Below are 23,642 nucleotides of genomic sequence, written 5' to 3'. Positions count from 1 at the left end.
CAATGACCAGGGAACATGCAAGTTGAGCCTGCACTATGACATTCTCCTTCATATAAACTAAACATGTAGAGCACATCCAGAGTAAACAATGAATTCCACTGTGGCCATCTCCTCCTACCTTGAAATATTATTTTGGCTCTATCCAGTGGTGCCACTGTTGTCTTTGCAACAGCTCCAGCGATCGCCCCTGAGATGAGGGAATTAATTATGTGTCGCCTCCCTCTCACATCCTAGAAAGTCAGAGCAAAACACATGTCAATCCAGAATGATAACATCTTAACGTCCATTTCATAAGTTTGTGAATTTTTCGGTTCCACAAGGTCAGGGTATTGGGAGGAAAGGTTTCCAATTCAAGGCATCAAGTACACAGCATGGGTTACGTACAAAGTAAAACTCCCTCTATACAGTCGCCATCAAACACTCCCAGGGTTGGTACACAACACAAAGTTAAGCTCCCTCTATGCTGCTGAACACTCCCAGGGTTTTCCTTCATTCATTCACAGGATATAGGTGCCATTTGCAAGGCCAACATTTATTGCCCATCGCTAGACATTTGAAAAGGTGGTAGTGAGCCAACATCTTAAATCACAGCAGCCCATAACGTGAATATACTCCTGTTAGGGAGCGAGTTCTAAGATTTTGACCCAGTGACGATGAAGGAACAGTGACATCAGAATAGTGTGAGACTTGGAAGTGAATGTGGAGGTATTAACTTCCCCGCGAGCCTACTACTGTTGTCCTTCTAGGTAGAGATTGCGGGTTTGGAAGGTACTGTCGAAGAAGATTTGGCAAGTTGCTGCAGTGCATCTTGTGCACACTTCTGCCATGATGCATCAATGGCACAGAAATGCCAATCAACAGTTTGCTTATCGTGGTTAAGGCAGAATGAGGGACAGCTGAGAGGCAAGAGGAAAAAAAAAGCTGGCACACAACACGAAGAACAAAGCACAGGGCTGCAGATAAAAAAAAACGAGTGCGAGTGAAAGCACAAAAGCAAGCAAAAGACTTGCATTTATATAGCCATGAAATCAGGACATGCCAAATCACGATACAGCCAATTAGGTACTTATGAAGTGTAACTACGACAGTAAGTCCTTGCTGCAACTCACCAAGGCTCCTTAGACAGCACCTTCCAAACCCACAATCTCTACCAGCAAGGTGGCCAAGGGCAAGGGAAAACCAGCATCAGCAAATTCCTCTTGAAGCCACACACCATCCTGACTTGGAACTATATTGCCATTCTTGCATTGACACTGAGTTAAAATCCTGGAACTCACTTCCTCACAGCACCGTGGATGTACCTACACCACATGGACTGCAGCAGTTCAAGGTGGCTCACCATCACTTTCTCAAGAGCAATTAGGAATGGGCAATAATTGTTGGCCAAGCCAGTGACATCCACATCCATGAGAGAAACAAAAGTCACCCTGCTTAATGTTGTTTTCATTTTAACGTTGTCACTTCTTTAGGGCCTGTTTTTCCAATTTGCGTTACCATTTTTGTTTTCACATCATCTGCACTCTGGGCCAGCTGCCACCATGTTCTGATGCCAAAGCTGCCATCACAGTCACCAGAGGCCAAGGCTGTGGGGAAAGAATGAGGCCCAAGATCCTTGGAGCAGGAGCACAGGGCAGGGAACCTGACCCAGAGGCTCAGACAGGATAGTACCGCCTCTAGGAGAGGTGCCATGGCAGCTTGGGGGCAGTAAGCTGCTGACTGCCGATCAGGTGCTGAAGTGCAAGTAACCTGGGGGGTGGGGGATGTGGAGGAACGAAACAGGGCTCCCAACTCAATATGCAGCCAGGACAGGGGCTCAGCCCCCTGCAGACTGTCAGCAGGGAGTGGAGTGGGGTGGAGTGGGGTGGTGGGGGGGTGGGGGGGGAAGCAGGGTGGCAAAAGGAAAGCTAGCAAAAAATAGAGTTGAATTTCAGGGGTGTTGTGGGTGAGACATAGAAGCAATAATACTCAGGGCTTGTTTGGGTGATTTAGTATTAACTAATTTGAATTTATACAATATTTCTGTTAGATTCAGTTATTTGTTTTATTTGGCCAGTTATTACAACTAAGAATGCACAGTGCTGCACATGTGCAGTACAGTATTTCAATTTGTACCAGTTCAAAAAGTCATATTGGACTCAAAACGTTAACTCTGTTCCTCTCTCCACAGATGCTGCCAGACCTGCTGAATTCTTCCAGCACTTATGTTTTTATTTTAATCTGTACATTGCTTATTCCATGCAAGAGGTTTCTGAAGGAACCTAACTTTGGCTTTAGCATTGATTCCTATGGGAACCCATGATTCACTTAAAGTCACAAGTTTTAGGAACACAGCCACAACTTTAAGGACTTACAGTATTGTAATTGGAGGGAGTGCAACAGGCAGCATAGCAATATCCCAGAAAGAGCAATGAGATAATAACCTGTTAATTTGGGCTCGAGGAATAAACTTTAAGGGAGAGTTGCTACTCTTCTTAGCTGCTATGTAATAAGGAGGCAGATCCAGCTGCTACAAATTAATGCGCCTTGGTGATAAGGATGGTCTGCAAAGAACTGCTTCAAATACACAGCCAGCTATTTCTGTGCCAGTGTTAAATCCTTGAAAGGTCCCAGATTTTGAGATGCTAACAGGAAGGAGCAAACGTATTTACTGTTCGGTAAAGTTTGTTACTTGGTTTTCAAATCATAAAAATTCCAAATTGAAAAGGTTCTGAAAAGATATAAAATGACTTTGGGATGACTGGAATCATATCAAACACAGAATCAGAATGAATTTTAATATTGGATGAGGCATAATGAATGAAGACAGTGTTGTCACCTAGGCTTATTTAACATAGTGAAACTAATATCCTCCCCCTAACAGGGCATTGGTGACTCTGAGCTTCCATTGGATCAGACCATGATTATGCTTGACAACGTAATGCAGTGGTTTGCCGTTGCCTTCTGCAGTATGGCTCACCATGAAACTCTCCCACTCTTACCACCTGCCATCGGGCATATTACAAGCTGATAGTCAACCTGTTTGACCATATTATGAGCACACCTTCTGTGGTCATCAAGTCCTGAAGTGAGACTTGAAACCAGAGTTTCTGGGTCAGAGGTAGGGACACTACCACTGCACCCCAAGACCTCCTAAAATCAATATGCCACAAATTAATAGCATGTCACTTTCTTTCCCAATTACTAAGTTGCATTTCTGAAAAAAAAAATAATGCTGCTGTTCAAGGCAATGTATTTGTTAGGTTTTCATTTAAGGATCTCCCACTTGTTCATGCAATTGCTTATTCCTAACTTGACAGTATTGATGATAGGTGACAGAAAACTATTTTACCACGGAGCAAATTACAGCCAAATCCAATTCTGTCTTCATCTGTTGACTTTCCTCTCCTTTGCCCACTAAAGCTAACTGTAGCATACCGAACTAACATCAGCTGTCTTCACACAGGTTATGGAATCTGACCATGCAGCAGTATGTTAATTGTATGATTAGTACAATTTTCTCTCCGCAACGCATAGTCACAGTCAAACCTGTTCCCACCAGTACTATATCCCAAGTTATACAGTGACAGATGTGCACTCATCAGTAACGTACCCCAGTGTTACAGCGATGGACCCTTACCCACCAGTTCAACCGTAGTATACCTACTGCATGCCGGACTGAGGTAAATGCACTCAATACTGAGTAGGAATCATACCAAGTCTAGGCAGTTCAATGCTACGCCTTTACCCATTAGATCATCGGGATGTTTCTTCGATTGTGGCCTACTGAAAACACTAGGTTTACCAATCTATGCACAGTCATCATTTTCCACATGGATATTAACCATGCCATTCCACATTTCCATTCTGAGCATCAACGTACTAAGTTTTGGCTTGACAAGGTAATCATTGAGATCTCTGGAGAGGCCTCAATCATCCTACTCCATTCTTCATTCTTACCATTACCTGATTGGGAGTAGTTTCAAGAGATTTCTTCACAACATTCTCCATACCAATCCCCCTCACATATACAGGACAGGGTGAGGATCACAGGACTCCTGTAAAAGAATAAAGGATCATCGTCAATGACTTATTGCAAGGGTGGCCAAGCTGCAGCTCAAGAAAAAATATGGATTCAGTGAGCAGGATGAAAGCAGGCTCACACTGTGCAGCAGCGCTGGACACGGTGGCACAGTCAATGGGATGGGAAGGACGGTCAGACAATTGATGGAGTGTCCTCATGCTCTACTATGAATGCAGCAAGTTGATCAGCAACCATGCACTGTTTGTGACCATGCCTGGGACTCTTCCCTTTCCTGCGCTATTTATTCGTTCATTCATTAATCAAACATTCAGCAAACACATGCAAAACCTTCACTACGGCCTAAACACGATGGGTTTCTTGCTGAAAACAGTGAGCATTCTGGCAGAAGAAGCAGGGCACTAAGTCTCTCTTCAACTGTGTGCCAGTTTGCAAGCAGTGAGCTGATGAAGGAAGTTGGTGCTACGCTGGAGGTTGGTGCGCAGATTAAAGCTGAGCTCGGGAAGGAATGCTGGATTGCAAGAAAAGCTGCGGGAGCAGGGAGATAAATAAATACATATATTAGTAAATGTTCTTGAATACAATTACGTTTTGTACTATTTGCACTTACATTTTTGTTAAATATATTTCCTCACCCAAGTGTGTGCAATAGTAATAAAATTGGTTCTGTAAAGGTTGTCCTTTTCTTGCGGCTCTCAAATGTCACATTGAGGAGTTTAATAACAGATGCTATTGCTACTGCACTTTCAGCTACAGATTAAATCCAAACTGGACTGCAGATGTGCTTCCCTACCCAATGGAAATCCTGATCGAAACAAGTGTCAGTAATAAAAAAATGCACACAAGAAAAATCAAAATCCTGAAGGCATTTGAAGTTTTTGTGCCAAGCTGGAGGACGTGAACAGAGTACCTAAGGTAAATAACCTGCCTACAGCCACAGCTTCCATCTCTCTCAGCAATTCTGCAAAATCTGCATCACACATCCCCTTCCCAGTCTCTTTGGAATGAGAGTTCAGCCAGCATCTTAACAGCCCGAAGTTCTAGAGTCACCAGGTCTTTCTTTCAGTCAACTTTCCGCAAATATCAAGGTTATTTTAATGTAGTGTACTAGAGAGCCTACAGCTGATATTTTGCATTCAGCTTCACCAATAAATCGATTCAAGGGTACAGTAACATTCAGACTTTTAGTCAAATGCCCTGGAGTTTTTGCGCTAAATTTGGTTTGTGCTGCATTTTGATCTTATAAACAACTCAATCAAATCTGCAACAGTAAAAGTAAATATTATTTTCAATATTTTTGTTGCTTTGTCCCTTCAGCCTATTGTGGTGCCAACTGTATTATTCATGCGGTTTTTCCAACACTACCATTACTGATTTCAAACATACTCTCATGGTGGGGGGGCGGCTCAAAGCAGAATCCAGCTTCTTACCTTGCAAGGACAATGACAATGATTTGCATTTATATAGCATCCTCAGATCAGAAAAATGTCCCAATGCAATTGACAAAGTTGAGACGGACGAGTGCACAGCAAGCAAAGGTGGCGATAACCAGGAACAGTTGACCAAAATCTTAGCCAAATGTACATTTTATAGGAGGCTGTTACCGGAAGGGAAAGAACTAGAGCGTTTTGGGAGGGAATTCAACACAGTGGGACCATAGCAGCTTAAGGGGCAATCAATAGGGTAAAAGGTTGGAGGTGCACAAGAAGCTCAAGCCAGGGGAACAGACTGATTGGGAGGTGGAGTTACAAAGAGAGGGGGGAATGCATTCTTTTTATTCTTTCATGGGACGTGGGCATTACTGGCAAGGCCAGCAATTGTTGTCCATTGTTAATTGTCCTTGAGTGGCTTGCTCAGCATTTCAGAGTGCAATTAAGGGTCAACCACATTGTTGTGGGTCTGGATCAGATGAAGACCAGATAAGGGTGGCAGACTTCCTTCCCTAAGGGACATTAGTGAAATAGATGTGCTTTTACAACAATCGATGATAGATTCATGTTCACCATTATTAAGACTAGCTTTCAATTCTAGTTTTAATTTAATTTAAATTCTACCAGCTGCTGTAGTGAGATTTGAACTCATGTCCCCAAGGCATTAGCCTGGGCCTCTAGATTACTAGTCCAGTGACATTACCACTACCCCGCCATCTCCCCATAATCTGAAGCTTTGGGAAACCTGGAGCCAATGTAGTCAGAGGACAGCAGGAGTAATGGAAATCAGGATGGATCCCCGCTTACACCTGTACAATGTCAGATTAGATGTAACTGCAACGCCCCCACAGTCAAATAGACAGTATCGCATAGTCTCAAACTTGACAGGACACTTAAATGAGGAGCAGATAGGCTGCCAGTGCTGTTGGAAACACAAACAGCAAACGTCAACAGCTTCTGGAGAGGAGAGAAAAATTAGCTGACAAAACAAAATAAGAATGGAAGAAAATATTGGAGTATACAGACAAGAAAAGCTAAACACTAATTTAAATTAGCAATGTGTCTGAAGTGCAGGCCAGTTAGCATCCAACAGAAAGAAATGGGTAAAGCATCAGCATTGATTAAAGATCAGGCTTCAGTTTCTGCTTTTTATTTCAAACTTCAAGCATTCATTGTCTCTCTTTTCATCTTTGCTAGACTAATGCTAGATCACGTCCTCTTTCAAAGCAAAGATTTATTCTTGGATGCAATCCAACCTGTATCAAGGGTCAGTGCTGTCAATGCTTTTCAGCACGTGGCAAATGCTGCAAGTCCCATGTTCTCAGTTACTGAGTATTTTGAAATGACTGATGTTGAATCACCCTCCATCTGCAGTCTGGCCTGTACACAATCACTCAACACACTCGAAACTAAATACAACACTGCTCCAGCACAATCTGTCTTACCAATAACTATTAAAGCCAAACATAACATGGGGACGAAATGCTATGAATATAATCCAAAAAGATAAACATCCAATGAGGCAGACAGAGGCATGGTGGGGTATGCTGTGTGTGTGGAGAGAGGGGGCCAGGTGGGAAGGAGTTGGGGAGAAGATAGTGGGTTAGAGAGAAGGGGGATGGGAGACAGGCCAACAGGGTGGGGTGGGGGCGGAGACAGGAGGGCCAGGGTGGGGGCAGGTGGGGGGGGATATGGAGACAGAACCAGCAAGTAATTTATCACACCTTTCAAATCCTCAGGGCAGCCTATTATGTACTTTTGAACTGTACTTGCTGTTGTAATGTAGGAAACAGGTATAAATCTTCAAAAGGAATATTGGTGGAAGCGTGTCCTACATTGGGACCTGGGCACAAATCAAGCCCAGACTGTAGGACAAAAATCTCCTCTTTGCTGGCTTTAGGAGTCCAATATGAAACCAATTTAAGCAATTTTAATCCAGCTTCTAGTGATATTGGGCCTAGAGCACAAAAGAGATAATTATCGACACTAAACTGGGAATCTATATTCCTCTAAACCTGGCCTCTTGAGCACCCCGAATTTAAGTCACTCCACCACTGGTGGCCATGCTTCAGATTCCTAGGCCCCAACCTCTGGATTACCCTCTCCTCCTGGTTATCTCACTTTCCTCCTTTAAGACACTCAAAACCTACCTTTCCTACCTCCTTGGCCAAGCTTTTGGTCATCTGACCTAACATCTCCTTCTGTAGCTTGGTGCTGTACTTTGTTTTATAATGCTCCTGTGGAGGGCCTTGGTCCCTTTTATTACATCCAAGGTGCTATTTAAATATAAAGATGTTGTTGCTGTTAATACCACTCAGGGAGGCCAGACAACAGCTGATGTAGTAAACAGAAAAATTTAATTTGGGTTACTCATCTAAAGTTGGTACAGGCACAATGATGAGGCGTAACGGAAAAAGCACGAGAAGCGACATATTAGGACCAAAATCATGTACAGCCACAATGTCTTCCTCAGTCAAATACCCTATCCACAGCAAGCTCCCATAAACCACAATATGATAATGACCATGTGATGTTAATTGAGGGGGAATAATAAAAACTATACACAGAAAGAAAAAAGATGGTTAGTTTAGACTAACCTAGCTTAGACTAAAACATGTACCCGATATTGAAATGGTTAAAATTGAGTACAAGTGCCCAAAATAGAAGGTATTCCATTCCCCAACAACAAACATTATTTAATGAGCCCAAAACTTCCATTTCAATAATAATTTCAAAAATGGGTCCCAATCACTCCCACTAATAAAATTTTAAATGCAAAGATAACAGCCATTCGGCATGCCCTGTCTGTTGGTTCTTTGAAAGAGAAAATCCTGCAGATCATTTCTCAAGTACATGACCAAATGCCTTTTGATAGTTTCTATGGAATCCTATCAGGAAGAACATTTCAGATTTTAACAAACCTCTGTATGCAAAAAATTATCCCAATTTCCTGTTTAGTTCTTTTACCAACCATTTTAAAATCATAGAACCACAGAATAGTTACAGCACAGAAGGAAGCCATTCAGCCCATCACGCATATGCCAGCTCTCTGCCAGAACTAAAATAGTCCTATATTCCCCCGCCTTTTCCCTGTAGCCCTGCAAATTTTCCCTCCTCACAATTATCCAATTTGGCAGCCATAATTAAATCTGCTTCCACCATACTTTCAGGCAGTACATCAAAGATCGGTGCATTAAAAAGGTTTCTCCTTATGTCTGTTACCTCTGGTCACTGATCCACTTGCCAAAGGAAACAAGTTTCTCCTTGTTCTATCAAAACCCCTTATAACTGGAACACTGCTACTAAGATCTGCCCTCAGCCTTCTCTGCTCTAAGATGAACCACCTCAACTTAACCAATCTTCCTGCTTTTGGCCTCTTGCTACTTGTGACACAGAGATAAGGCATCGCAAGCTGACATGGTCTTCCAAATTGTGCTGCAACATAAAGAGGATTTGACCATGGAGAGAAAGTTATGACAATACTCAATAGTGGACCAGGCTGGTAATGCACCAAGTATACTCCAGAATGTGGTCCTCAGATTTGAGGGTATAAACATGGGAGATGCATTGGGATAGGGATAGGAGATCATGAATCAGTTGGTGGGGACAAGGTATTGAGTTCAACAATTTTCCAACAAGGAGCATTGGATGAGAAAAACAGAAAATGCTGAAAATACTAAGAAGGTCAAGCTGTATCTGTGCAGAGAGAAATAGAGTGAAGTTTCAGGTCAACCATTGGCTGAGAATCCTAGCTGATTTTTAAAATCTCACTAGCTCTGGGCACTGTAGTATCTGTCAAAGAACAGCTTATTCAGCACAGATCAGAGATTGATCTTAGGAGTTTATTGGAACATGTGACTCTGTTCTGTACTTGGCAATACACTTCCTAATTGATATGTTTTAGCACTAGCAAAGATTTCAATCTCTAAATTACTTATCTAGTTCAATCAACTATAAATTGACAATTTTCATTTTACACTAGACTAAATTAAAGTCAAAAGCCATTGTTGTGCAGACAAACCCCATGGGTGAACAATCTCGGAGTACATTTGCACTACAAGTTTAGTAATGCTGAGTGTCAATTTCAGCTTTCCACCAATGCTAAACCTGCATAGTACAAAACAGGCACCTAAGCTCAAACTGACTCACAAAGGGATCTTGTACTGCTTTGCTATAGCAGCTGATTGGGTCTGGTCTCTGGATTCGGGCTGCATTTACACTACAACTGCATTAATGCTACAGTGGAAATGCACTCCCACTCTTACCTTTGAAGGACATTAGACAAGACAACAGCTTGCATTTCTATAGCACCTTTAACATAGTAATGATGTCTCAAGGCACTACACAGGAGCGTTATCAAATAATATTTAACACAGAGCTGCATGAAATCATAGGACAGATGACCAAAAGAGTGTGATGGGATACTCCCCACTTGCCTGGATGAGTGCAGCTCCCACAACACTCAAGAAGCTTGACACCATCCAGGACAAAGCAGCCCGCTTGATTGGCACATTCACTTCCTTCACCACTGACGCAGCAGTGTGTACCATCTACAAGGTGCACTATAGGAATTCTTAGGCAGCACCTTCCAAACCCATGACCACTACCATCTAGAAGGACAAGGGCAGCAGATAGATGAGAACACCACCACCACCTGGAAGTTCCCCACCAAGTCACTCACCATCCTGACTTGGAAGTATATCACTGTCCCTTCACTGTCGCTGGGTCAAAATCCTGGAACTCCCTTCCTAACAGCATAGTGGGTGTACCTACACCACATGGACTGCAGCGGTTCAAGAAGGCAGCACATCACCACCTTCTCAAGGGATGGGCAATAAATGCTGGCCCAGCCAGCGAAGCCCACATCCCAAGAATGAATTTTTAAAAATGGCTTGCACAAAGGAACATTTTAAGCAGTGTCTTAAAAGGAGAGAGAGAGAGAGAGAGAGAGAGAGGTGGAGAGGTTTAAAGAAGGAATTCCACAGCTCAGGCAGCTGAAAGCAAGTCTGCCAATAGTGGAACAATCAAAATCAGGAATATGCAAAAGACCAGAAGAATTGGAGGAGTGCAGAGATCTCGAAGGTACTGGGGAGTATCACTGACCCTGACATGCCCTAACAGGTCAGTGAATTCAGGACAGCAGAAAGCAAGTGGGAGAGCTTGAAAAAGGGAGGGAGGGAAATTACTAGGCGACAAAGCCAAAATTAAGCAAAATATAACAAGAGTGGAAGGCAGCAAAGAGCATGAAAGAAAAAGACAGTTCAAATGTGGACCAGTGAAAACTTCTAAGGATAAATTAAAAGCATGTATATCCTATTTCATGAACTGGGTTTGAAATAGTTTGGAGAAAAAAATTGAGATATGAGGACTTTGTGACTTTCCTGAAAGATACAATTGCAATAACTTAAATAATTTTCAGTGCCAAAGGCTGCAAATTGTGCTGCAAACACTAATGCAGGACATGGATTGTAATCTCTCCCAGAACCCAAGGATGCAGAGACACACATGTCCATTTCCTAAACTTCCAGGTGCTTTCATGCCACCTACCAATTTGTAACTCGCAAACATTTCAAAACTGCGAATTACACTGACTTTTGCATGAGTGAATGCAGCAGCCCTCTGAGCACCATAAAATTCCATGAGGCAAAATTTCAGTGGCATCAGTGGCTCCCAAAGATCAATAATTTCACCTGAACCACTGGAATAGCCTGCGGCTTAATTTCCCTTTCAAAAGATTGTCCCCTGGGAGGTGCAATACCTCTTAATGTTGTAGATGTGTCAGTCCAGATCATTTAACACACTAGTGTTTTCTGAGTTAAGTGTTGCATTGTTGAAAGGAAGGATAACAAAACAAAACAAAAAAAACTTGCATTCATATAGCATCTTTCACAACCATGAGAGACCTGAAAGCATTTTACAGCCAATGAAGTACTTACTGTAATATAGGATATGCAGCAGCCAATTTATGTCCTACAAAGTTCACAAATGGCAACATGATACTGAACAGGTAATTTATTTTAATGATATTAGTGTGGGATAATTATTAGCTGGAATGAATTCCCGATCTCTTTTCAAAATAGTGCATTGGGTCTTTTATATAATTTAGTGCCAGTTTGACACTAGTGCATAAGGTTTTGAAATGTATGAGTCACAACCCAAACTGAGAAGACCATTCCTTCAGACTGGTCTCATCTTAGGTCAGCGAAACTAGTAGGGCTTATACTTGAATCCCAGCACTGCCTCTGGCTAAGAGCTGCATTGCCCCTGATTTTGAGGCCAAAGTTTCACACCATTCCAATAAATCAGTCAATATGATACACATGGCACTTCTGGACTCTGAACAGAATCAGAATATCTCAACTAAACAAGCACAGCTAACTGGGCTGTTAAATATTGGTAGAAGATTGGTATGCTTATAACGTAAATAGTGAACTCGAACAAATCAAACTGTGTGAGAGTTTGTGTCACCATGCTCGGTACTGGAAACTCAGATCAAAACAAGTAATATTAATACATCAGGACTAAAAGGAGAGAGAGAGAGTCATTTATATTACAACTGCCAAACCTCAAAGCACTTCTCAACCAAGAATTATTACCGAATTGCATTCACTTATGGGCAAACTTAGCAACCAATTGGTTACAGCGTGAGAATTAACAGTTGATTTGTTGGTTGGTGGGCATCAGGAGATTCCCTGCTCTTCTTTGCACAGGGTCACGTGATCTTTCAAATCCACATGAACCAAACAATAAGGTCTTCATTTAGCAGCTTTCCTAAAGAAGGTATCACAACAAGAACTTGGATTTATATAGTGCCTTTAATGTAGTAAAGTGTCCCAAGATGCTTCAAAGCAGTGTTGTAAAACATTTGACACTAAGCCACATTAGGATTGGTGACCAATCCTAATTAAAATTTTTTTTAAAAGTTTTAAAGGAGGGCTTAAAGGAGGAGACTAAGAGGCTTAGAGGGGGAATTTCAGAGCTTATGACCTAGGCATCTGAAGACACAGTCACCAATGACAGAATGCTGGAAATCAGGGATATACAGCGGGGGCAGATTTGGTGCAGTGCAGAGAACACAGTACCTGGATAATGCACTGGAACATTCAAGAGTGCTCAACTGAACTGTTGTTCAGCCCTAATCACCTGCTGCTGCCTCTCATTCACTCTTTGAGCTGGTGATAATGCTTCAGAACTGCCAGAGGCAGAGTTCAAATCCTGTGTGTGTGCCATCATGAAGTTTTACTCCAATAACATGGAGAACAGGTTAGAGAATTAATGGTATCACTCTGGATTCAAGATATCACTGGATTGAAATGTGACATCAGATGTAGAGTTTTTTTGATTTGTTCATGGGGCATGGGCGTCGCTGACTAGGTCAGTATTTATTGCCCACCCCTAATTACCTTTGATGTGGTGAGCTGCCTTGTTGAACCACTGCAGTCCATGTGTTATAGGAACACCCACAGTACTGTTAGGGAGAGAGTTCCAGGATTTTGACCCAGCGACAGTGAAGGAATATGTTCAGAGCACAAAGTTGCAAGTTTCCTCACCTATCCACTAAAGCTTAAAGGTAGTGCAAAAAACAAGTTCTAATCAGGCTTTTCAAATGTTGAAACGATTGAATTTTATATTAGTCTTCATTCACTAATATCTGTAATAGACTCAATATCACATAAAACAGAGAAGCATAGAAATTAGGGCCTCATGGATTGAGTACAAATAACTTATTCTGAAACATGAAGACTAAGTGGCAGAATTTCAGAAACCTGAAAAGTTCTCAGATTTAAATTTAAATTATTATGGCCACAAAAAAAGTTAAGAAAAACACCATCTTTGTGACAGGTGCACACTGGTAAATCAGGCATCAGCCTCCCAACTTGAAGACAAAATAGTAGTGAATATACTCTGTTCCTAATGGATTTTCAATTTAATCTGGTGCAATCAATTAAAACACAATTAATATCCAACCTCAACTGGTAACTGATTGCATCAACCCTAATGGATTTCTATCATTTGGCAATGCACTCCTGCTTCCATCTCAGATACTAATATTAGAGTCCAGTGATCCTTGTCAGTCAGATAGTGATACTTTCATGGTCTCCAGCACTTTTTTTTTAAATGCTAAATCGTCACTGGTTTAATATCCTGAAATTCCCTATGTAGCAGCTCAAGGAAAAGGCTTGCATTTCAACCTCAAAGTCCAAAGAACTTCTTCAGCCCATTAAATTCTTGAGAAGTATGCTCACTGTTGACAGCTAGGTCCCACCAACCAGCAATGAGAGAAATGACCAGATAAATTGTCTTTAGTTGCGGTATAAATATTGGCCAGGGCACTGGGGGAAAACTCTGCAGCTCTTCTTTGAATAGTGCCATGGAATCTTTCACATGCACTTGAGGGGGGGCAAATAGAGCCCCAGCTTGACATCTCATCTGGGAGATGCCACCTCCAACAGTGCAACAATCCCTCAGTAATGCACTGAGAGTGTCAGCCTAAATTTTTGTGCTCAAGTCTCTGGAGTCAGAAAGCTGTGGATTCTTGCAAAGCCACAGCTGTTCCACTGGGAGCATCATGAGGACTGCAACAGTTCAAGAAGACCCACCATCACCTACTTAGAACAACTGGGGATAGACAAGAAAATAAGAGTCCTGTCAGCAGTAATCATAATACAAGAATAATAATGACATCACTGATAGCAGCTGGCATTGCACTTGTCAAGTGAAGGAGGTTGCAGCATTTTATGCCATGCCAATAAAGAAGCATTCATATTCCACCAGAAAGTGAGGATGTTCCATCCCAAACTTAAACAAGAAAATCTCAGTAAGAACTCCTGTCCCGTCAGGAAACTACTGGAGAAAATTCTGAAGGAGAGAACCTACCTCCACTTGGAGAGGCAAGGTTCGATCAGGGATAGTCAGCATAGCTTTGTCAGAGGGAGGCCATGCCTAACAAATTTGATCGAATTTTTTGAGGTGGTGACCTGGTGTGTAGATGAGGGTAGTGCAGTTGATGTAGTTTATATGGATTTCAGCAAAGCTTTTGACATGGTCCCACATGGGAGATTTATAAAGAAGGCAAATGCACATGGGATACAGGGTAATTTGATAAGGTGGATTCAAAATTGGCTTAGTTGTAGGAGACAGAGGGTGATGACAGAAGGATGCTTTAGTGACTGGAAGCCAGTGTCCAGTGGTGTACCACAGGGATCTGTGCTGGGTTCCCTATTATTCGTCATTTATATAAATGACATTGATGACTACGTGGGGGGTAGGATTAGTAAGTTTGCAGATGACACAAGGATTGGCCGGGTGGTTAACGGTGAGGTTGAGTGTCTTGGGCTACAGAAAGATATAGACAGTTTGGTCAAATGGGCAAATAAGTGGCAGATGGAATTTAACCCTGAAAAGTGATACACTTTGGAAGGAGTAATTTGACAAGGAAGTATTCAATGAATGGCATGACACTAGGAAGTTCTGAGGAACAAAGGGACCTTGGCGTGTGTGACCATAGATCTCTGAAAGCAGAGGGGCGTGCTAGTGAAGTGGTGAAAAAGGCATATGGGACACCTGCCTTTATCAATCAAGGCATAGATTACAAAAGTAGGGAGGTCATGTTGGAGTTGTATAGAACCTTGGTCAGGTGTTTCTCACGTGTTGGTGCAGACTTGATGAGCCGAAGGGCCTCTTCTGCACTGTGTGATTCTGTGATTCTGCTGCCACCCAATTGTGTTTGCTGTTCATAGAATGGTCACACCAGATAAATACCGAATCTACATCAGGATACATACTCCTCGCTGGAGTACTGTGTGCAGTTCTGGTCACCACATTATAGGAAGGATGTGATTGCACTGGAGATTCACCAGGATGTTGCCTGGGATGAAACATTTAAGTTATGAAGAGAGGTTGGATAGACTTGGGTTGTTTTCGTTGGAGCAGAGAAGACTGAGGGGGCGACCTGATCAAAATGTACAAGATTATGAAGGGCATGGGCAAGTTGGATAGGGAGCAGCTGTTCCCCTTAGTTGAAGAGTCAATCACGAGGGGACACAAGTTCAAGGTGAGGGGCAGGAGGTTTAGGGGGGATGTGAGGAAAAACTTTTTATATCCAGAGGGTGGTGACGATATAGAATGAGCTGCCTGGGAGAGTGGTGGAGGCGGGTTGTCTCACATCCTTTAAAAAGTACCTGGATGAGCATTTGGCACGTCATAACATTCAAGGCTATGGGCCAAGTGCTGGTAAATGGGATTAGGTAGGTAGGTCAAGTGTTTCTCACGTGTTGGTGCAGACTTGATGAGCCAAAGGGCCTCTTCTGCACTGTGTGATTCTGTGATTCTGCTGCCACCCAATTGCGTTTGCTGTTCATAGAATGGTCATACCAGATAAATACCGAATATACATCAGGATAGTAAAAAAGCTCTGTTCACAATGGCTTTGAGAAAAAAGGATCGCATCTGTACAAAAAGCATCTGTACATTTAGCACAAAAAGCGCTAAAAACTAAACATTAGAGCTTGGCCAAATGTTTGACTGGAGGAAGGGGGACCAAGAACTTTGGAGTTAGGTTCAAGTCTTACATTTTTTCTTTTCATTTTAAAAATTTGTCTTCAGGATGTAGGAAACATGGACAGCAGGTATATGGGAGAACCATCACCTCCAAATCACATACTGTCCTGACTTGACATTTGTCGCCATTCCTTCATTGTCACCAGATCAAAATCCTAAAACTCCCTACTTAACAGCACTTTGGGGGCATCTTCACCACACAGATTGCAGTGGGTCAAGCTGGTGGCTCATCACCACCTCAAGGGCAACAAAAGGAAAGGCAATAAATGCTGGTCTTGTCAGCGCTGACCATATCCGAGAATTATTTATTTTTTAAAAATACTGGCAAGGGTTTGTTTAATGCTAATGACAGCAACATTCTCACCACCTGATTTGTCACCGCCTTTGATACACCATGAAAATGTACGAATTTCCAGCGATAAGAATCCAAATATGTCCTCCTTAATATCACTGCACTCCCAGCAAAATAAGTGAACAAGTGCTTGCCCAGTTTTAGCTGCTGACCCGTGCTGTGGTACAAAGCAAAAAGCAGAAAAGACATCCACTGCTACCTCATTTATGTACCCATTCCTCATATCAGCTAAGGACTTGCCTTGTTGCCCAATGTGGTTGTTTTTACGTTACAGCAGATTGCTAGGCAACTTCAGTAGGCATTAATCAACCACTAAAATAAAAGTAAAATAAAAGCAAAATACCGCAGATGCTGGAGATCTGAAACAGAAAGAAAGTACTGGAAAAACTCAGCAGGTCTGGCAGTATCCACAGTTGCTCTTTCAACAGAAGCTGCCAGACTTGCTGAGTTTTTCCAGCACTTTCTGTTTTTATGTTAATAAACCACATACCATCAGTGAAACCAGGTACAGGTGCAAGGTTCCCTTCCCTGAAGAGCAATCAACTTTTTCTCTTAGTTCCAGCCATAAATCATCAGATGTTATTAAATTTAGTTTTTTGCAACTTGGCATGGTGGGGGTTTAAATCCACCTCTAAGCTATCCTACCCTTTTTATTAAACTAACCATGTAAATGCAAAACAGGCTTCAAATCAACAATGTCACAGAGAAAGTTAAGTACTATAGATTATTTAACGCATAAAAACAAATGATATGGTATTTATCTCATTCTTGGGTGTGGGAGCTTGCTGAGAGTAAATTCGCTGCATTTGCAACAGTGCATGTCAAAAACATTTCATTGGCTGTAAAGCGCTTTAAGACATTTGACGGTTACGAAAGGCGTTACAAAAACGCAAGTTCTATCTTTCTTTACCTCATTCACAATAAGTACTTTCAAGTCCCCAGTAGCAAAGTAGTGGATTTCTGGACATATACACAGTGACACTGCATCTTCAGCCACCTTGCAGCATGTGTTTTCCAGTAACTGTACCTCACTTTTCAGACAACCCTCTCCTCCCACCCTGCCAAGGCCATGCACCACACTGATGATCAGCTGCCAGGAAACATCAGTGAACATAGAGGCTAACTTTCTTCATTGCACCTTCACCTGGTACAATTCGGCAAAATTCTAATCTGCAAGCACCCAGACTGTCACCTGTTTTTGCTCCAGCACTCACCACCTAAGTCTCCCCATACCAACCCCAACAGATCTACTCTCAAACAAATGTAAGCATCATAAAAATTAGAATCCATTCAAAAGTGGCAGAAGCCAAAGGACAGCAGAGCCAGTAACACAATCATTAATATAACTAAATACAGATTAAAGTACACTTACAATTAGCATGCAGACAAGCATGTGTTCAGCGGAGGATATCAAAAATCTACACGTTAATCCTTTCTTAGAAGCCTAGCAAAAAGAGTACACACTTGTTTAAAGTGCCCTGCTTCACTGCTGGACACTCCCAGAGTCTCAGTTCTGTTGTTGATTTTCTTTCTAATCAGGCTCCTGCAGCCTCATGTGCTAAGCATTTTTAATGATGACAAGGCTATCACAAGCCAACCCTTCCCATCCCTCCTCCATTATTGCTATTCTTTATCCCTAGTCAGGGAAGCACTAATTAATACATTTCTACTGCGACACAGAGCAGCCTCCTCATTATTCAACACAGTCTTCAATACAGTATGAACACTCTCTCTTTAAGCAGCCTAAAGTGGAAAACTGGCACTGCTGCAACATCTCCATGAACTCCTTGGTCTCTGTTGGAAGGAAAGATCTGTACCTCATGACATGTATGAAGCAAAAATCATCACACTGTACAAAAAATAAGGGGGAATTGCAGTGACTGCAACAATTACTGAGGCAATTCCTTGTTAAATATTGTGGGGGAGGCCTTCACTTGCTTTGCTCTGACCAGATTACAGGCCCTGACATCATGCATCTGAGTCTCAGTGTGGCTACAGAGCTGTCAGGTCAACAGTCGACATGACCTTCTCACTTTTGCAATTACAGGAGAAGGGCCGCAAACAGCACAGACCACTCTACGTTGCCTTCATAGACTTCACCAAAGTCTCTGACCTTGACAGCAGAGAATGACTCTTCAAACTGCTACAGAAAATAGGCTGCCCTCCTGGACTCTTGGGGTCATTTCTTCTTTCCACAAGAACATCCACAGCTCCATCAGCACAGTGGAGCATTATTGGAGGCTTTCAAGATCTGCAGTGGGGTAAGGCAAAGCTGTGTCCTGGTGCCAACTCTCTTTGGCATATTCTTATCCATGTTGGTATACGCTTTTGGCAAAATAATGAGGGTGCCCACCTGCATACCAGAGCCGATGGCAAGGTGTCCAAAGTGCATAAAGTCCTAACTGGTGAGTTGCTGTTTGCTAATGACTACATGCTGACATCCATAATAAAGTTTACTTGCAGCAGGCTGTAGATCTGCTGTAGATCGATTCTCTCCCACCTGCAAAGAGCTTGGACTAACAATCAGTGCCAGGAAGACCAAGATAATGGGCCAAGTTGTAGGGACTCCACCTTCCATCAATATTGACAACCTCACTCTGGAGGTTGTCAACAGTTCACATACCTTGGATCAAAGGTTATGAGCAGCCTATCCCTCGATGCTGAAATCAACACCAGGTTGGTCAAGGCCACAGCTGTCATGTCAAAGTTGTGAAGTTGATTGTGGACCAGCAGCAAACTAACCAAAAATACAAAGCTGTGTGTGTGCCCGGCTTGCATTCTCAGCAGCCTCCTTTACAGCAGCAAAGCAAGGACAACTTACGCAAGCCAAGAAAAGCAGCTGAACAGCTTCCACCTCTGTTGCCTCAGACAAATATTGGGCATCTCCTGGCAAGAGAGTGTCGAATACGAAAGTGTACCAGCATGCGGGGAACCCCAGCATGTTTGCCCTCGAGTCAGCAGTGACTCCATTGGTTCGATCATGCGAGCTGAATGGATGATGGCCACATCCCCAAAAACATGCTTTACGGTGAACTTGTTATCGAGACCAACAGGACCCCATGTCTGCAAGCGAGGCCTCAAGTTGACTGGGATCAAAGTCAATGCATGGGATGCCCTCGCTGCTGATTAGAGTGCCCGGAGGCAAGCAGTCAGGAAGGGCGTGGAAAAAGTAGAAGACAAAAGAAACAATAGATGATGGAAAAGAGAGCCCACCAGAAGGAAACACATCAGTTGACCTCAGGCCAATGATATTGACTGCCGCTATTCACCTGTGCCATTTGTGGAAGGGACTGCCATTAATGAGTCAACCTCCACAGTCACAACAGACGATGTTCAATCCAGAAGAGATATACATCACGGACACAGTCCATCGTTTCCCAAGACAGACAGATGCCTGCTACAAACAATGCATCCTCAATATCACATACTCTAAAGAAAAGGACAGAACTTGCATTAAGAACAAAGAAAAGTACAGCACAGGAACAGGCACTTCGGCCCTCCAAGCCTGCGCCGATCATATTGACGTCAACTAAAACATTTTGCACTTCCAGGGTCCGTATTCCTCTATTCCCATCCTATTCAAGTATTTATCAAGCTGCCTCTTAAATGCCACTATCGTACCTGCTTCCACCACCTCCTCTGGCAGCGAATTCCAGACACTCACTACCCTCTGCGAAAAATACTTGCCCCGTATATCTCCTCTATAGTTTTCTCCTCTCACCTTAAATCTATGTCCCCTAGTAATTGACTCTTCCACCCTGGGAGAAAGCTTGACTATCTACTCTGTCCATGCCACTCATAATTTTGTAAACTTCTATCAAGTCGCCCCTCAATTTCCATCGCTCTAGTGAGAACAATCCGAGTTTCTCCAACCTCTCCTCAAAGCTAATAACCTCCAGACCAGGCAGCATCCTGGTAAACCTCCTCTGCACCTCCATATCCTTCTAGTAATGTGGCGACCAGAATTGCACACAATATTCCAAGTGTGGCCTAACCAAGGTTCTATACAGCTGCAGCATGACTTCCCAGCTTTTATACTCAATACCCCTGCCAATGAAGGCAAGCATGCCATATGCCTTCCTGACTACCTTATCCACCTGTGTTGCCACTTTCAGTGACCTGTGGACCTGTACACCCAGATCCCTCTGCCCGTCAATGCACTTAAGGGTTCTGCCATTTACTGTATAATTCCTGCCTGTATTAGAACTTCCAAAATGCATTACCTCGCATTTGTCTGGATTAAACTCCATCTGCCATTTCTCCGCCCAAGTCTCCAATCGATCTATATCCCATTGTATCCTTTGACAATCCTCTTCACTATCTGCAACTCCTCCAACCTTAGTGTCGTCTGCAAACTTACTAATTAGCCCAGTTACATTTTCCTCCAAATCATTTATATATACTAAATACTTAACTGTGTCTGTCACAACCTCAGGACACCCCAATGCGCCTTACAGCCATTTAAGTACTTTTTTGACAGGTAGTCACTGCAGTAACATCAGGAACCCAGCAGGAAGATTGCACACAAGGTCCCATGTTGGCTGAGGTTTAAATATTAGCCAGGACATTGGGGAGAACGCCCCTACATTTTTTTCCCAATAGTGCTTTGGGAATCTTTTCTATTCAGCTGAGAAGGTAGACCAGGGTCTCAGTTTAACATCTACATTCAAATGACAGCAAATCTGATAGGTAGCACAGTCCTCAGTGCTAGCACTCAATATCAGCTTGGATTATGAGCTCAAGTTCCTGTAGTGAGACTTGAACCTACACCCTACAGTCCTATTAATCAGCTTCTAATGTATTGCTAAGTCATTGCTTGATATCTGGAACCACAGCCAAGCTCTCTCCTGATCAGTCTGTATGCTGATGTTTTAAACACTAGTAAAACAGAAAACTGTTTACTAACATTTGAAACTTAAAGGCGATCCAGCAGATTGCCTGAAAACATTTTCTTTGCTCCAGGTGCAACAAGATTGCAGAACTTTATGGAGTTAGTAGCATTGAGAAAGTCAGTTAGCTTCACATCAGAAGGGTAAGTCCAAACTGCTCCCAGTCTGGGTGCTGTTACGGTATATACTTTGCATTATACAGTGAAGCCAAAATTGCTTCTGAACGATTCAAAATATGCAACAGAATTTCCCATAAACCTGTCTCTGGCAACTCAGAAAGGGTGACCCTAGAAATAATCCAAGCAAAATTAAAACCCTTTGCCCTGCAGTTTGGTAATTATGTCATCAAAAAACTTTACCAGAGAGATGCGATGTTTGCATTCTGATGTACCTACAGAACCTTATGCACCAGAAACTGAGAGGATGCAATCAGGAATAAAAAGCACTTATTTATGCTTTCTTCAGAAGGAGAGGCATGTGATTGCTTCATTAAAAATATAAATCCCTACAAATTTGAAAATAACAGAAAGCTGAAATCTGAAAAGGAGGATTAATGGGCCAAATCAGAATTGCAGAAATCGCACCATCTCTTCAGATGTTACATGTTGGATACATCCAGTATTTTCTTATTTTGTTGCCTGCTCTTTGATTCTAAACTGAAATCTTTAAAAGGCAGGTTGTTTTTCTTCAAATATCATAAACTGCTCCCAATAAAGCAATAGGGTATATCTGAATTAAAAGCACAAGACAGGTGTTGCCTGTAAAATGGCAATATTTTGGAATATGTCCTAATCAGACAGCTTCCTAGCTACACTAAAAACACAAAAAAATACATGCAGAAAATCAAAACCAGAAAAAGAGAGAATTTACAGCAGGTCTCAAATCTGGAGGTGAAAAGATTTAATTAATTAAAGCCCATTCAGCATCCTAAATAAAAATCTCATCCCAAAACACTAACCTGCCATTTCATGTCACATACGATGCAGCCCCTCTAAGAGGCACATTTCCCACTCACTGAATATATTTATTCAAACTGTTCCTTAAACATCAAGCTGAACATAGAAAATTCAGTTTGACATTTTTGACAGACTGCAGAATCTCATGGACAGACTTCCACTGCATTTACCTTAGTCCGCGTGGTCTCTCGATTGATTTTTTGCAAACAAGGCTCTCTGCTGTCTTCGTTCAGCCCAGTTTGAACCTGTGTATATTAGCTATCCTGGCTCAGTCTACCATCCTGATCCTCACTATTCAAACTCACTCTGCCTTGAGTTATCCCTCATACAAAATGTTCTGCTCTATCTGTCCTCCTTCATTCACTCTGGCCTGCCACAGACTCCTCAATCCCTGCCCCTCCTTCCCTGACTTTGGCCTACTCTTCTCTATTGCTTCGTCAGCCTACGCTGCCCTTCAGCCTGGGTGTTTTCACTGTACCTTGCCCACCTTCTCAATATGTACTGTTGCAGGACACCCTTCCCTCACTCTGGTTTGACGAAGGCTACCTCTCTTTTAGCCTGGCCTGGTCCTCGCTTACTGATTCAGTCCCCTTGCCCTGGCCTCCCTCAGTCCCCTTTACCTTGGCCTGGGCTGGGCTAGTCCTCCCTCAGTCCCCTTTACCCTGGCCTGGGCAAGTCCTCCCTCAGTCCCCTTTACCCTGGCCTGGGCGAGTCCTCCCTCAGTCCCCTTTACCCTGGCCTGGGCGAGTCCTCCCTCAGTCCCCTTTACCCTGGCCTGGGCGAGTCCTCCCTCAGTCCCCTTTACCCTGACCTGGGCGAGTCCTCCCTCAGTCTCCTTTACCCTGGCCTGAGCGAGTCCTCCCTCAGTCCCCTTTACCCTGGCTTGGGCTAGTCCTCCCTCAGTCCCCTTTACCCTGGCTTGGGCTAGTCCTCCCTCAGTACCCTTTACCCTGGCTTGGGCTAGTCCTCCTTCAGTCTCCTTTACCCTGGCAGGGATTCTGGGATACTGGATGACCAGCCTGTGCCGCCACCGCTCGCGCCCCGAGGCGAACAACCGGCAATGCGTGCAACCGCCCCGCCCCATCACCCTCGGCCCAGAACCACATTGGTCCAGCAGGAAAGGCATTCCAGTGACTTCATCGTTCACATCCAATCATAAAGTGGTTATGTTAAAGGCGCGACTGATTGGCTGCTGCTCAGGAAGCGCGTCACAGTGATTGCCGTGAATCTACGCCAATCAGATGTCCGTATGGACGACTGGGCGCTTATTGGGTAGGAAGGCTCATGATGGACGCAGTCAGAAACCAATTATAATGCATCATACAAGTTACGTACGCGATGTAAATATTAGTTGGACCAATCAGGAAAGTGATAAGGCGGGACTATGGGTGCGGTTTGGGGAGATCATTCATCATTTGTAAGTAATTTTATTTGCGA

At 43.0% G+C, this 23,642-nt stretch overlaps 1 protein-coding gene across 3 annotated transcripts in view; it reads right to left on the bottom strand.

Moving 5' to 3' along the window:
- slc25a42 (solute carrier family 25 member 42) overlaps positions 1-23,287 on the bottom strand; it is a 48,516-nt gene extending 25,229 nt beyond the window's left edge. The window contains exons 1-3 of one of the 3 annotated variants that reach the window (XM_041204219.1): positions 22,376-23,287; positions 3,943-4,034; positions 119-230 (exon numbers count right to left, since the gene is read on the bottom strand). In XM_041204219.1, coding sequence (XP_041060153.1) covers positions 119-230; positions 3,943-3,987 — 157 coding nt within the window. In that variant the 5' untranslated portion in view covers positions 3,988-4,034; positions 22,376-23,287. Of the gene's footprint in view, positions 1-118; positions 231-3,942; positions 4,035-16,850; positions 16,975-17,732; positions 17,870-22,375 lie in introns of those variants that run through there. The other 2 variants (XM_041204220.1, XM_041204221.1) reach the window with 2 other exon arrangements.
- Positions 23,288-23,642: the final 355 nt, after the last annotated feature.

The sequence above is a fragment of the Carcharodon carcharias genome, chromosome 14 (assembly GCF_017639515.1).
Source record: "Carcharodon carcharias isolate sCarCar2 chromosome 14, sCarCar2.pri, whole genome shotgun sequence".
In the NCBI taxonomy this organism is placed as follows: Eukaryota; Metazoa; Chordata; class Chondrichthyes; order Lamniformes; family Lamnidae; genus Carcharodon; species Carcharodon carcharias.
Note: the sequence above shows the minus strand (reverse complement) of the source record. Positions and strands in the feature narration are given on the sequence as shown.